The 14,121-nt window shown below is 53.5% G+C and overlaps 4 protein-coding genes across 4 annotated transcripts; 3 read left to right on the forward strand and 1 right to left on the reverse strand.

Annotated features, from left to right (window-relative positions):
* Positions 1 to 582: 582 nt before the first annotated feature.
* AYL99_06409 (hypothetical protein) lies at positions 583 to 3,092 on the reverse strand (the record flags this gene model as incomplete). Its single annotated transcript, XM_018837918.1, has 3 exons — positions 583 to 1,381; positions 1,431 to 2,841; positions 2,906 to 3,092. 3 exons carry the CDS (start codon positions 3,090 to 3,092, stop codon positions 583 to 585), a joined length of 2,397 nt encoding a protein of 798 aa, XP_018692478.1.
* Positions 3,093 to 4,615: 1,523 nt separating this feature from the next.
* Positions 4,616 to 6,361, forward strand: AYL99_06410 (hypothetical protein; the record flags this gene model as incomplete). The annotated part of the gene is made up of 4 exons (XM_018837919.1): positions 4,616 to 4,985; positions 5,044 to 5,348; positions 5,402 to 5,523; positions 5,605 to 6,361. 4 exons carry the CDS (start codon positions 4,616 to 4,618, stop codon positions 6,359 to 6,361), a joined length of 1,554 nt encoding a protein of 517 aa, XP_018692479.1.
* Positions 6,362 to 7,084: 723 nt separating this feature from the next.
* AYL99_06411 (hypothetical protein) lies at positions 7,085 to 9,612 on the forward strand (the record flags this gene model as incomplete). The annotated part of the gene is made up of 4 exons (XM_018837920.1): positions 7,085 to 7,437; positions 7,536 to 8,409; positions 8,457 to 9,021; positions 9,080 to 9,612. The coding sequence occupies 4 exons, from the start codon at positions 7,085 to 7,087 to the stop codon at positions 9,610 to 9,612; spliced, it is 2,325 nt and encodes a 774-aa protein (XP_018692480.1).
* Positions 9,613 to 10,870: 1,258 nt separating this feature from the next.
* Positions 10,871 to 12,650, forward strand: AYL99_06412 (hypothetical protein; the record flags this gene model as incomplete). The annotated part of the gene is made up of 3 exons (XM_018837921.1): positions 10,871 to 10,947; positions 11,009 to 12,472; positions 12,560 to 12,650. The coding sequence occupies 3 exons, from the start codon at positions 10,871 to 10,873 to the stop codon at positions 12,648 to 12,650; spliced, it is 1,632 nt and encodes a 543-aa protein (XP_018692481.1).
* Positions 12,651 to 14,121: the final 1,471 nt, after the last annotated feature.

Genomic DNA, 14,121 nt, shown 5'->3' on the forward strand with positions numbered 1-14,121 from the left:
GACAGCCCGCCTCCTCCCCCACCCTCCCTCCTGCCCCAGCCTTATCACGTGCACGTCACGTGAATATTGATAGACTCAGCACACCATCCATCCCGGGAACCCGGAATAAGGCAAACGGGGGAATGGGGGGAAGAAAGAAAAGACCAGGGGAATGAATATTACTCGGTATTACTACTATCTAGGTATGCGCACAATGTAGGCGATGATAAATTGATGGTGATGGTGATGGTGATGGTAGTGGTGGGATGTTACCAACAAATAATTACGGCGGCTTGAAAATGTTTTGACTTGATATCTGATCTTACAGTACATATCTATCTATTGACCTCTTTTTGTTTCCTCCATCCATCCCATTTTCGATTTCGTAACCCCTGTGCAATGTGGAACGGTCATTTTCCGCCGAGCTGCAACGATCAGGGAGGGTGGCTTCTTATTTTAGAAGACATCTGGAAGCCCTGTCGTCTGCTCATTGACTCGTAATCATCAAATCATTCCATTTATTTCACAAGACCCCAGCCTGCATATCACACATTATTAGACTGGACTGTACGTAAGCTAGGCTTTTGTTTTCATGTATATCCTTCATATCTCCCTCATCCCTCCCATTCCCATCCCTGGTCCCGGCGCAATTCCTGGCCCAGATTCAGGTCCGGGCGGTCCCATCGGCCCGCCAGGCAGAGGTGGTCCCATGGGACTGGGATAGGGGCCATCGCCACCACCACCCACAGCACTGGCTGGCGGGACACGAGTCGGTCCTCTCATCATTCCGCCTCTCATCCCAGGGCTACCGCCACGACTTCGTGGTTGGAGACGCGGTGGTCCCATGGACCCAGGCAGCTCGAAGTCGGGGTTACCTGCCAGAAGCATGTCTTGCCTGGTTTGCTGATCTCGTCTCCTCATGGGACCGAGAGCGCTGAACTCGCCCCCTCCATTGCCAGGCCGCCAATTGGGATTGACCCCGCGTTGACTGACGGAGGTGAAATTACTGGTCTCGCTCTCCGCCGGGGATCGAGCACCAGGCAACTCCTCATACGAGTTTGTTGGAGGGATCTCATTGTAGGAGTCGGGTCGGTACTGGCCGGGTGGTCCTGGAGTGAGAAGTGGAGGAGGCCTCCAGTTTCGTTCTTCTGGTTGGAGATTTTGCGGTAAGGGCGGTTCTGGGTCAGAGGCGAACCGTGGATCGACATCTTCGTAGTAGACATCACTCCCTCCAGAGTTCACGCGCGCTCTACGTGGGTGACCGCTATAACCCCCTACGTGACTGCCGCTTGTAGGGAGCTCGACAGGAGACTGAGCTTGCCTTCCAGGTGGCCTCGCGTATCCCAAATCATCACCCGACATATTTGCCATGTTGTTCCAATGAGCCCGCACGGGGACATAGCTGATCAGTCAGTAAAGATTTAGGTGTCACGGAAGGCGGTTTCACTCACGGATCTTGGCTCTGCGACCTCTGGGGTTTGAAGTCACGCACGGAAGTGCCTGCCATCTCGACGGGCTGAGTTGTTGGCAAAGGAGGCATAGCCGGAGGTGGAGAAGGTCGACGAAGGGTTCCCGAAGGAGATTGGACGCGACTGCCATAAGGTGACGTTCTGTCCCTTGCCGGGGACTGCGCTCTGGCCCCGTAAGGACCTTGGGGCTCCTCTCCTTGAGTGTAGACAGAAGGACTCCTCGCGTCATACCTGCGCTCATTGTCTTCCATGTATTGTTGGCCTGGTGCCATGGGTAGCGGAGGACCCATCGCCACGGGGTATCCGTCCGGCGGAGTGTATCTCTCGGATGCACTGTCAATTCCGTTGGGCGGATATCCTGGGGGTGGTCGTCGTGATCCCCCAGCGACACCGGGCGGGATACCACTTCGACCACGCCCACCATATCCTCCTCTCATGTCCGTGGAAAATCCACCTCTACCAGGATAGCCTTGTGGAGGAGGTGGCCCTCTAGGGCCGAAACCGCCTGCTCGCGGAGGGAAACCACCGCGAGGAGGGTAAGTGCCTCTGCCACGCGGCGGATAGCCTCGACCACCGGGCGGCGGCAGACTGCGATCACGATAAGGACTAGGAGGAGTGGGTTCGTCCCCGGATCTTCTGCCTTGCACCGGCACCATGGTACCATCTGCAGTGGGTGGGACCGGCGGCGGAGGGATGTTACCAAACTGGTCGCGTTGTCCGTTGTAGGGTGGTTGACTGCTGGATCTGGAGGGAGGCCCATAGTATCGATCAGACGCCCCATCTCGAGAGGGCGTCACTACACTCGGCTCGGCGGATAAAGCTTGCGCTCGGAGAGGTTGACGTTCTTCATCTGACTTTTGACTTGCATCAAAGGTTGCGAAAGTGGGCAGCCGGTCTGCACCGGGCGAGCCATTGACCATGGGCATCGTCGGCTCCGTGGTAAAAGTCTGCGCGACCGTTTTCGACTCTTGTGCTTGTCGATTGTAAAAGTTCTCTCCACTCATTTCAGCATTCTCGGCAATTCTCTTCTTACGCGCCTTCCGAGACACCAGCGTCCGCCTCATAGCGCAGGTCACAACGCCTGAGGCGGCGATGAGAATGGTGGAAGCAAGGACAATCCATCCGGCCCATTGTAAATGTGGCACAAAGAGTAATATGTCGACTAGGAAAGCCAGTAAAGTTACCAGTAGGGTTGGCAGTAGCAGAATCAGCAAACCGAGGAGGTAGCGGGCGGAGTGAGAGGGGGAGTGCAGGTGAGCAGCGCCAGCCAATGCAAGGCAGACCAGGTTACAAAAGGCCGCGACAGGGTGGACGATGAGGAGGGAAGATAGCGAGTGTCTGGTAGAGGATGAAAGGCTGAAGTCGGTTTCCCCTCCGGTAGGGAAGAGGCCATCTGAGAACAAAAATCAGTGACACTGATATTTGAGCAATGCGGGATTAGATCATGTTGTGGTTACCAGTTGTATATCCCACCCTGATGCCACTGCATTTTGTTGGTGTGCAGTAGCCGAAGACTCCAAAATTAACTCCCTGATAGGTTGCGATGGGGATGCTGTGGACGACAGGCGTCGAGAGGACCGACAGCAGGAGGAAAACGAAGGATATGAGCAGCAGCACGGTCAGAGGAGTGGCGGGCCTCAGCATGATGTAAAACTGGAATGGCAGTGGGATGCCGCAGCTGTCGTTTGGTCTTTTAGAGAGTCCACGGCGCAAAAGCGCACCGTCGGGAAGAGTGAGAGTTGCGCATTAAGGGAGACGATGATGGTCTTCTTGAGCAGTGGTGACTTCAGCGAGCGGGAGTAAATGGCGAGTTCCCCCCATACACCGATAGTGCTGGAATGCAATGGTACAACGATGTCAATTGGAAAAAACAGATGCAATGAAATGGTGCTACAAGATGATAGATAGTCAACGAGTGAACGTGCAGTGGAGGAAGGTGTAACTGTGTAGAGGTTGTAGGACAGGATGCGTTTGAGGCGCAGTCGTCGCATCACCAACTAATAGGAAACTGGGCAGGTGCAGATGCACGTTCCTTGGAGGAGGGATGGGGGATGGGAGAGTGGACAGGCGTATGTGGGAGGTGGTGGGTAATTGGTTAGAGCCTAGACTAAGGGCCGCTTTAGCAGGGAGTGGAGGCGGGAAGAACACGAGATTGGGTACTTGGACACCATGGCGGGCTGGTTCCTAAGTGATCTTCTGGAACCTTGCGCCTAATGTCCGTCAACTCTTACCGTCTCAGGCCTGGGCGACCGGAGTTTTAGGTGTGCCTGGGCCAGTCAGAACCCGGGGGAGAACCTCCGTACAGGGCAACGCGACAATCCACCGAACTACAGTGGAGTACGAGGTACAGTACATCCGGGTAGCACAGTCCACACAATCAGTTCATTAGTTAGATCTGGGCAGAGTGGCCAGTCAACAACAATTCCGTGAAACATATGCACACGAAGAGAGTCTTCCTTCTTCAGCCCGTGAAGTTCATCCAATCGTGGACAGTGATAAGGGTACATACAGTACTTTGTTGCCGCGCGTCGTCTTCCCCGGAGTTTCTATATTCCGATCTGCCGTATTCTCAGTATAAGGATGGAGTGCAGTTTGCAGCTTGTTGCCTTGGTTTGCCAAACTCTAGTCCCCAGATTCATTCTCAGTGCTCTCGACAACGGTCCAATGGCTATCATGATGGCTGCGTTTATCCTAATACGTATCTTTGCCACCTCGAGGAAGACCAGCCATCCCTGCCACCTTCAGATTCTCCCTTCATCAATTGAATATCCGCCATGGCGGATCTCGTACAGCTGATGGCTATTCACGCAATTATAATTGCGACGTATTGAGATAGGACCCTTCGCCTCTTTAGTGCACGCCACGGTGTCCCATCAGATGATAAGGGTCCCCTTCCACCCAAGCGAGATGTGCAGGACCAATCCCACAAACTCCACGACTGGCCGAATGCTGACCAAAAGAGGCCGCCTTCTCCTGCCATTTTCGGCCTCGGGCCGGGCTCTACACCAAAGAACTTTCAAAACCTTTCATCCTCATTATTACCCATCAAATATGACCTCTAACGGTTCATGTTTTCATGAGCCTCTATGATTGTCAGCAGCCGCTATGGACCACCAGGCTGTCATTGCTCCAGACAGTGAACAGTCTTCGTCCTCATCTCGTCTCTCATGCAGCCAACCACTCCTGTCTCGAGAAGGATCGCCCCAGAGGTACGCCCTGTCTCGTTTTCCATAGACCAGCCAAATCCCAGAACACGCAATCGCATCCATAACCAGGCTATCAAGAGAGCAAAGGCAAATGTTGGGAAACGTCGCGACCATATCTTGCCGACATCTCGTGACGAGAATATCGACCCAAGGCGCATCCTCGATCCGCTCCTTGGCTTGACCAAAGCTGGCAGCAGCAACCCCAGTCTCGCCGTCACAGCTACTGCGCCTTCACCGAGATTGACTGTGACATCTGGCGGGCTGCGGGGCGATCCGTTCTGTGCCTTTCCAATATCAGCAGATGGGGGAGTCCTTTCCGCCGTCGACTATTGTGAGTTTTGTTTACGATCCAGTCTGGGGATGGTTACTAATTCTTGGTTTGCGCAAAGTCCTCCAGCACTATGCGCCGGTCCATATCAATCCTAGAAAGGAACAGTTAGGCCCAGCGGATAGCTTACCATTGGCGCGAAGGTATTTTGGTCTCGCGTTGGAGAATGCATCCATGTTTGAACTCATGGTGGCGCTCGCTCAGGCCTCATTTGACGCCCGGCGGCGAAATACTCGGGAGCCGACGAGGGAAGTTTTGGTCCACTATGGAAAAGGAGTCGAAGCTCTGCGTCTAAAAATGGCGCGGATCTCAACCTGCGACGACGATGCCACAATATTGGCAGTCATGGCGCTGCTGGGGATTGCCGTATGTAAACCCACCTCCCACAACACGAGGAACGACAATTAACTTCTGTCAAGTTGATGTACAATGACTTTGTTTCCTTCGAGACCCATTTGATCGGCTTACGCCACCTTGTTGAAATGCGAGGAGGGGTTGATAATCTGGGATGGGACGGCTTCTTGAAGAATTCAATCATTGGGTAAGTTCGAGAGACAATAGGGGCCTCCAACGCATTGAGTCTTGTCGCCATGTTCCGACGGAGATGACTGACCAAGATCAGCCTCGAGTCTCTCTGGGCGTATCACGAGAACAAAAAGATGAGCATTTCGATGAACGAAGCCAGCATCAAACTCCAATATCCAAAGCACCCATTTCCTCCCGATCTCTGCACCTTGATTGCCAAACTCCCCGAAGGGTTTGGAGAAATGGCCTTAACCGGTAATCTCTGCGTTCAAATCTTAACGATATTGTCACGTGTGTCGGAATGGGTCAAACAGCTCCAAGGCCCGCGGAAGAAGGGCGTTCTCCCACTGGGAGATCCGAACGGCACGTATATGAAACAGACACAAGCGTGTCTCGAGTTGGTACCGCTCCGTGGGCTGAAAACACTCGAGAGGGTTTTGTGTTCAGCGATTGCGGCCATCACAGTAGAGACGTTCAGCAAATCAAAGCAACAGAACCCAGTTCATCGGCGGATGCTCGAATCACTCTCGGAAATGCTGTCTCAATATGAGCTCCGTGACTTGCCCCCCGAGTGCGCCATCTGGATGGCATTGGTCATAGCAGGTCCTCCACACGCATCTACTGATGGAGCCACCGGCCAGGCGATGTCGTCGAGTGAGGGTCAATCAGAATCCCCACGAAACATCCTCCTGGATAGGATAATGGAGAATTTATCCAGTGCTAGGAATTGGAAATGGGTCGAGAAGTCAATCAGGAAGTTTTACTACAGTGAAGACTTACTCGAGACATGGCGACATACGTGGGAATTGACCGTGTTGCGATACACGAACAAGCTCAAAGAAGGGCGAACATGACAGGGAGGCACTTGTCCCACACGTTCTATATAAGATGGTCTATGACGGCTGAAATTTGAACTCCCGGGACCATCGATATCTTTTTTTGGGAAAGAGGAGCCATGGTCAGTCAAATGGCAAAGCCCTACAGCAGGAGGAGTTACCGAGGACACTCCGCATGCACCCTTGTGCTGCTTACGATGAAAAGCGCATCAGCCACCCCCAGCGCTCCCCTGTTTAGTGAAGTCTGTTGCCATTAGGCATGCTGAACTTGACGGTGGGGGCGCCTAAACAGGCTAAAGGCACCCTTGCTAATAGGTAGGAGGAGGTGTGATGCTTGATTCGTCTTGGCTGGGACCAGCTTGTGTCACCCACAGCCACACCTGGCGCCCCCGACGTCATAACGGTTGGTGCTTCAACAAATTTCCCCCAGATCATCGCGTCGATCGATGCCATCTCTCTCCACCGACGTTGGACAAATCATGGTCATTTTTCAGGGAAGACGCCGCGTGACTATAGACAATTCCATGTATGCTGAATGGGAATTTCTCCATCTTCCTTTCCTACCTATATCTCGTCTCACACCAAGTTGTTCTCATACAGCTAACCACTCCCATTGTACCATCCATGCCCATGCAATCCCTTGCATACGAGTAGACTTGGACACACACAGTACCATGAAACACCAACAAACAATGCCTTAGCCCATTCCTCAACCCATCGGCTCTGCAGTAGCTCCTCAGGATGAATGATCCAGGCCTTGACGATCCCATTGCCGATGCCTCTGCGATCCTCAAGGAAAATGTCGAAGACCACCCCCCTGCGTCTCACCACAATCCCCAGATGTCCTCACCCCCCCGGCACCCAGAGGCTTCTCCAGAAGAGAGATACGATCAAATGTCGGAAGAAGAGCAAGAGCGGAACTTTCTCATGCCGGCGCGGTGGTGGTATGCTTCGACGGGCGTTCCCCTACTAGCGGGTACCTTTGGACCTATCGCGAATGCATTCAGTATCTGTGCGCTGGTGGAGAATTGGAGGGTTGAAATTCCCCCGGGAGGGACAGAGGAGCATGGAATCGACATCAAAGACCCGGCTTGGTAGGTCATGCCCGCCACGCTGCAGCCCACCGGTTGCCCTAACCTGCCAAAGGAGATGTTGGCAGAAACTATACAGTGCTAAACAACATCTGGTATAGGCTTATCGCCGTCAATGCGGTCTCCCTGGCCTTTGCCCTTGTCGCCAACATGTCCCTCCTCCTTAACATGGCGCGCCGTGTCCCTTTCAAGATCGCCCAACCCATCACGATACTCGGCTTCTGGATTGCTTCAGTTCTCCTGATCGGCTTGGTTGCCGTCGCATCCTCCGACTTCCATGCTCCAGGGGTCAAAAGGCAGGCTCTCTCCCAGGCATATTACTACGCCATCTTCGCCGCAGGATTGTACCAAATAATTTCATACTTGATGTGTTTTACGGTGTATGGAGCGTACAAAGGGCATTACAGTAAGGAGTTCAAACTTACCGTGGCGCAGAGGTCGTTGATGTTGCAAACCATCATGTTCTTGTTGTATCAGCTATTAGGGGCGTTAGTGTACTCCCACATTGAGGGATGGAAATTTTTGGACGCGGTGTATTGGGCAGAATTCACTTCTCTGACAATTGGCATTGGTGATGACTATACACCCACGACCCACTTGGGTAGAGGGCTGCTGTTCCCCTTTGCGATGGGCGGCATTATCATCCTGGGTTTGGTGGTCGGCTCCATTCGGTCATTGATTCTGGAGAGAGGGAAAAAGAAGCTGGCGGCCCGATTAACGGAGAAGACTCGGATGCGGTTGCTCAAGGAGGTTGAGCGGATCAGTAAGAAGAAGAGTCTCTTGAGACGCAAAGGGGCGCTAGGTCTCGAGAAAGACACCACAAAAGCATTGACCGTGGAGCCAGGGGATGGGGAGGTGTCCGAGCTGGAGAGGCGGCAGGCCGAGTTTGAGGCCATGCGGAAAGTCCAGGAGTGGGCTGCTGCAGAGCGCAAGTACATGAGTTTGCTTATCTCGACGTTTGCTTTCGCTTTCTTGGTAGGTGTGGCATTCATCTCCTGCTCAACCTCGCTAACTACCGGTAGTGGACGATTGGGGCATTGGTCTTCGAACGAACCGAGAGGAACCAGGAGTGGTCGTATTTTGGTTCACTTTACTTTTCATATACGACGCTATTGACCATCGGATATGGGGATTTCGAGCCCATGTCCAACAGTGGCAAGCCTTTTTTTGTCTTCTGGACTCTCCTGGCCGTGCCTACCTTGACCATCCTCATCTCCGACATGGGAGACACCGTGGTCAAGGCTGTCAAAGACGTCACCATCTGGCTGGGAGAAATCACTGTGCTCCCCAGCAGTGAAGATACCATCGCCAATCGGCTCAAGCATGGCGTGTACAAGGCCACTCTTGGGCAACTGGATCCTCGATCGCCAGGTTCTCGAGATGTGGAAAAGGGCTCAGAGACCGGGAGTGAGTCTGGATACCAGGAACTGCATCCCGGCCTTGTACGTCTGTTTCGCAATGGTGGCAAGAAGCACAGGTCTGGAGGAAATGGCGAAACCCCCGAAGATAACCTGGCTGCCGACTTTGAGGAGGAGGAGAAACAGGGCGAGTCGGAAGCTAGGGACAAGGGCGATCGTCCGGAAGAAGGTAAAGGGCGTCCATATCCCGGCAGTGTGGATCAAGTTGCTCACTTTGGTTCCAACAGATGCCCATCACTATCGCCACGTGCTGATCTCTCAAATTCGGAGAGTCTACGCAGATGCTTCGGCTGCTACGCCCAAGAAGTACAGTTATGACGAGTGGCAGTACTTCCTCAAATTGCTAGGAGAAGATGAAGCAGATGCCTCATTCCATCGGCGAGCCCCCACCCATGGTGATAAGGAAAGCGAAGCGCGAGAGGCTGAGGAGAACCACAACGAGGGTGGCAACCTTGACATTGGGAGACACGGGGCAGCGCGTGGTCGGGAAGGAGAGGGTAACAGCAGCGTCCGGGCCGCCAAATGGAGCTGGATAGGAGCGCAGAGTCCATTGATGGGAGACAAAGAAGAAGCCGAATGGCTGCTGGAACGGCTCTTTCAACGGCTGGAAGAGAGTCTTCGCTCCGACACGATACAGACGGAGAATGCAAAGCACTACACCAGGGACCTCAAAGAGCAGAAGCGAGGAGACGAGTCTGGCGCTGGCGGCGAGAGAACAATGTCCCAGCGTCGAGACCCCGACGTCCTGAACCATTCTTGAACTCGTGACGAGGCTCTCGACCAACAGGAGCGTTACACCTCGTTAGAAATTTGAGGCTTGGTCTGCATGTCGCCATTCTGGTCGGGTATAGCCAAGCAGCAGCAGCATTGGTCAACAGAATGGAAACTAATTTCCACGGGTGGCCGTTTCAGGCATTCCGCTTCTCCGGGGCCTCAAAGCTTGATCGACCTCGGCATAATCAGAAATACTTGTTGCTTTCCTGATCGTATTCCGGTGGTATCCCGTCGGTATTCCGGTGGTCTACAGATGCAGGGAAATTGGAGCATGTGAAGACAACCAGGCGAGTACTCGGTATATCTTACGCGAGGTATGGGGGCATCAACAGGGTGTCATAGGCTAATGCAGATACAGTACTCCGTACATGGTAATAGGTTAGGTGAAGGGTACTGTCTTTGTGCTGAGCTGAGCTGAGGTCGAAGAAAGCATCTCACATACTTACTGTAATACTTGTCCCTCCATCTCTTCTTCCCACGGCCACTATTACATACTTGTCTAGACAATCGCAGTATTGCTCGTCGTATTCTCGGGAGTCAAACTGCCCACGTCATCATGTCGACGAGTTATGTAGCTTTGAGCCACTGCTGTGATCCGCCCGATGTTTCCTCTGCTCGTCTATCTCCAACCATGGCATGCAATGCAGCAAGATCCCCCAGCCCAACTCCATCCATCCTACTTCAGAGACCACGGTGACCCCCACCACCCATCTTCCACCACGTCCCACAAACTCTGCCCGTATCAGAATGAATTCTTTCCCGCCATTCACGGCGCTTCCAACTAGGTTCGCGGTCCCCCTCTATCCACCGAGGCGTTTCCTGCTTCACACGGATCAGCGCGTGTTGGCAGACCCTTCTATCCGAGTAACGATCTGTCATCATTCTCGAGCTGCCCTCCACCTGCTTTCCTGAAGCTTCTCTGACTGTTTCTACTTGTAATAATCCGTCCTCATATCCGCCACTCCTTTGGCCCGCTTGCGACCCCTCACTGTCGGACGCTCATTGGCGTCCAGACCCCGGATGGAGATCGTCACACGCCATGTCTATCTGGGGCTATGTAATTAATCGGGGGTGGCAAGGGCACGCGGGGTATGTCGACAGCAGATTACAAAAGGCTCGCTGTCACCTCCCAACAGTCCTACTGTATGGCCAGTCCTCTGCATCTCTCCGTCTGAACCTCAAACCGCCCGAACCCCCCACTCATTGGATACTAACTACCCTTGCCCCCGGATCCCCTGACAATCATGGGTTCTCATCAGATCGAGCAGGTTGATGTGCTGCTCGTTGGAGCTGGCTTTGCCTCGTTCACTTTGTTGAACCGGTAAGTGCTATCTGTATTCGGTCTTAGATCATGAGCACGGAGGTTGACGGTCAGGGACAAGCCTACGGAAACTCGGCTACAGCGTTCGCATCTTCGAGAAGGGATCTGCCAGTGGCGGTATTTGGTATTGGAACTGCTACCCCGGTGCCCGCGTGGATACGGATACACCCATCTACCAGCTGTTTGACAAGGAACTGTGGGAAGATTTCACTTTCAAGGAGCGATACCCAGGCTGGCAGGAGCTCCGCCGCTATTTCGAATACGTCGAGAAGAAGTGGAATGTCCGTGACTATACCTCGTTCAACAAGCAAGTGGACGGCGCTGTGTTTGATGAAGGTCGCCAACAGTGGCTGGTTGAGTGTTCGGACGGCAGCGAAATCTACGCCAAATGGTTCATCCCCTGTATCGGATTCGCCAGCAAACGGTACACGCCTCCGTTTCCCGGTCTCGGCAACTTCAGGGGCGACATTTACCATACCGCCGTATGGCCCCAGCACGGCGTAAATTTGAAGGGCAAACGAGTGGCTGAAATCGGCACCGGTGCCTCGGGGATCCAAGTCATCCAGGAAATCGGTCCGGTTGTGAAGGAGTTGACGGTGTACCAGAGAACGCCTAACATGTGTCTGCCCATGAACCAGCGCCTTCTTGATCCCAAAGAGGAAGAGGAGAAGAAGAAGAGCGGGTGGTACGCGGAGGAAATGGAGAAGACCCGCAACACCTTCGCCGGCTTCACCTACGACTTCATGGAGAAAAACACGTTTGATGACACGCCCGAGGAACGCGAAAAGGTGTACCACAAGCTCATGGTTGAGGATGGCGGCTTCAAGTTCTGGCTTGCCACATACAAGGACATGTTATTCGACCTCAAGGCGAATGAACCTGCCTACAAGTTCTGGCGCGAACAGGTCCTGAAGCGCGTCAAGGACCCCGAGAAACAAAGGCTTCTGGCCCCTGAAGTTCCCCCACACCCATGGGGCACCAAGCGCCCGTCCCTCGAACAGAGGTTCTACGAAGTGGTAGATCAGCCCAATGTGAAGATCATCGACGTCAACGAGAACCCCATCGAAGAAGTCACCGCCACGGGCCTCAGAACCAAACAGGGTCTTGTCGAGGTGGACGTCATCATCCTGGCTACCGGCTTCGACTCGGTGACCGGTTCGCTGGCCCAACTCAACATCCAAGGCACGAAGGGCGGCACAATTGCCGACCACTGGAAAGACGGCACTCGGACCGCCATGGGCATTGCCATGCCGGAGTTCCCGAATATGTTCTTCCTGTACGGGCCTCAGGCGCCCACCGCCTTCAGCTCGGGCCCGACCTGCACGCAGTTCCAGGCCGAATGGGTCGAGAAGACCTTCAAGATGATCAAGGAGAAGGGGATCACCCGGCTCGAGGCTACCCCCGAGTCTGAGGAAGACTGGTGCAAGAGAATGTCCGAGAAGTGGGATGCGACGCTCTTCCCCCTGGCCAAGAGTTGGTACCAGGGCGCCAACATCCCGGGCCGCAAAGTTGAGCCGCTCAACTGGTAAGTTACAGGATCACCCATCCCTACCGAATCCTCATCTCCTGCTGGGAGACGGACAGGACAGTTGCTGACTTCATAATTGCGCAGGTCCGGCGGAATGGTCGAGTACGTCAACACTCTGAACCGCAGTCTCGAGAACGACATGCAGGGCTGGAAATACTCCACGGCCACAGCATGATTCATTTGGCTAGAGCTGGAGGTTAAGAAACCGCGGCGGTCGTTGTGCCCTGCTGTGACATTGGATGAAGTGTGTATGACGGTAAGCGAGATACCCTCCTCTTAGGGAAGAAAGGGGCAAAGGACGGCAATATGCGTAGGTAGGAAGGAAGGCAGGGGGGAAGGAAGGCGTCATGGCTCGTTGGCTCCGTGCCGAGGACGATGTCTGTATAGGAAGAAGGAGTAAGTCGAGAATTAGGGGGTTCGTTTGTCATTAGAGCAAAGACCAAGCAAAGACCCAGACGGAGAGGTCTGTCCCTATGGAGCCACTGCACACAGCTACATATTACATACAGTATGTACTTACTATACCGAGCCAACAAGATGGTGAAACAGCAAGTCGAAGAGTTCGTCATGTCATATCCCTGCCTGCCTGCAACCAACCACCCAATTCCCCCTCCCTTTCGAATCAATCTACTTGAATCTAATTACTTGTATATACTCGGAATATTCATTTTCCTCCTCCCCCCTTTTTTTTCCTTTCCTTTCCAATGAATAAATAAATAGGCGTTCCCTCTATATACGTACCCGTCTCCCACAAGCGCCCGTCACACTGGAACCTGGGAACCTGGAAACTGGACTCTCCAGCCGGTATCCCTTCCTGTTTTTGTTCTGTTTTGTTCACTGTCTGGTTGGTCTGATTGGATAAATAAATATGCACTCGTTCATTCGTTCAGTCGGCCAGCCAGCCAGCCAGCGAAGCCTGCGGAAGCTCTTTTTTTGGTGGAAGGGGGGAGAGGGGTCGGCTTAGAAGGCTTGATTCTATATGAGAAACCGCACCTGTCTTGTCAATGAATTCTTTCTTCTGGTGCTCGCTACAGGTTCGACGGGCCCTGGTGTCTGGGCGGTAAATTTGCCGTCCTTCCCTCCTCCCTCCTCTCCTCTCTCTCCCTCTCTTTGCCTGTCTGGGGAGGAGGAGCAAGAGGAGGAGACGGAGGAAAAGAGACTCAAGGAGGGAGGATTGTCCTAGAATTGGAAGGGTCACTGAGAGCACTTCAGTCGTTGCTATTGTCTCGTGTTGGTCTACCTATAATAAACTGCCGTTGATACATAATTTCTTTCGTTTCCCTTTTTTATTTTATTTTAGGTTCCTCCCCGTTCCCTTTCACAAAGGTAGCACATATATACTCCACACAACTAATTTTCTCCCTCGCATCTGATGGTGTCTCGCGATTTTCTGCCTCCAGTACACTGGTATTGGGTGTGACGTACTTCATTTGATGTGCAAAAGTCGGTAACCACCGCTGTCAGGGGGCAACGCGCAAGGCTGCAGCACGCAAGGGGCCGGGTGGCGGGTGATGCGCTAGCATGGTAAGACAATCATTACCATATTGTCAAGACCGTGATCGCGGCGGTCAACCTGACGTGACTGGTCCGGACTCCCGCAAGAGAATGTCCTCTGGCTTGAAGCTCCCATATCGCCTTCAAGGTTT

Source organism: Fonsecaea erecta (assembly GCF_001651985.1).
Source record: "Fonsecaea erecta strain CBS 125763 chromosome Unknown Scaff5, whole genome shotgun sequence".
Lineage (NCBI taxonomy): Eukaryota > Fungi > Ascomycota > Eurotiomycetes > Chaetothyriales > Herpotrichiellaceae > Fonsecaea > Fonsecaea erecta.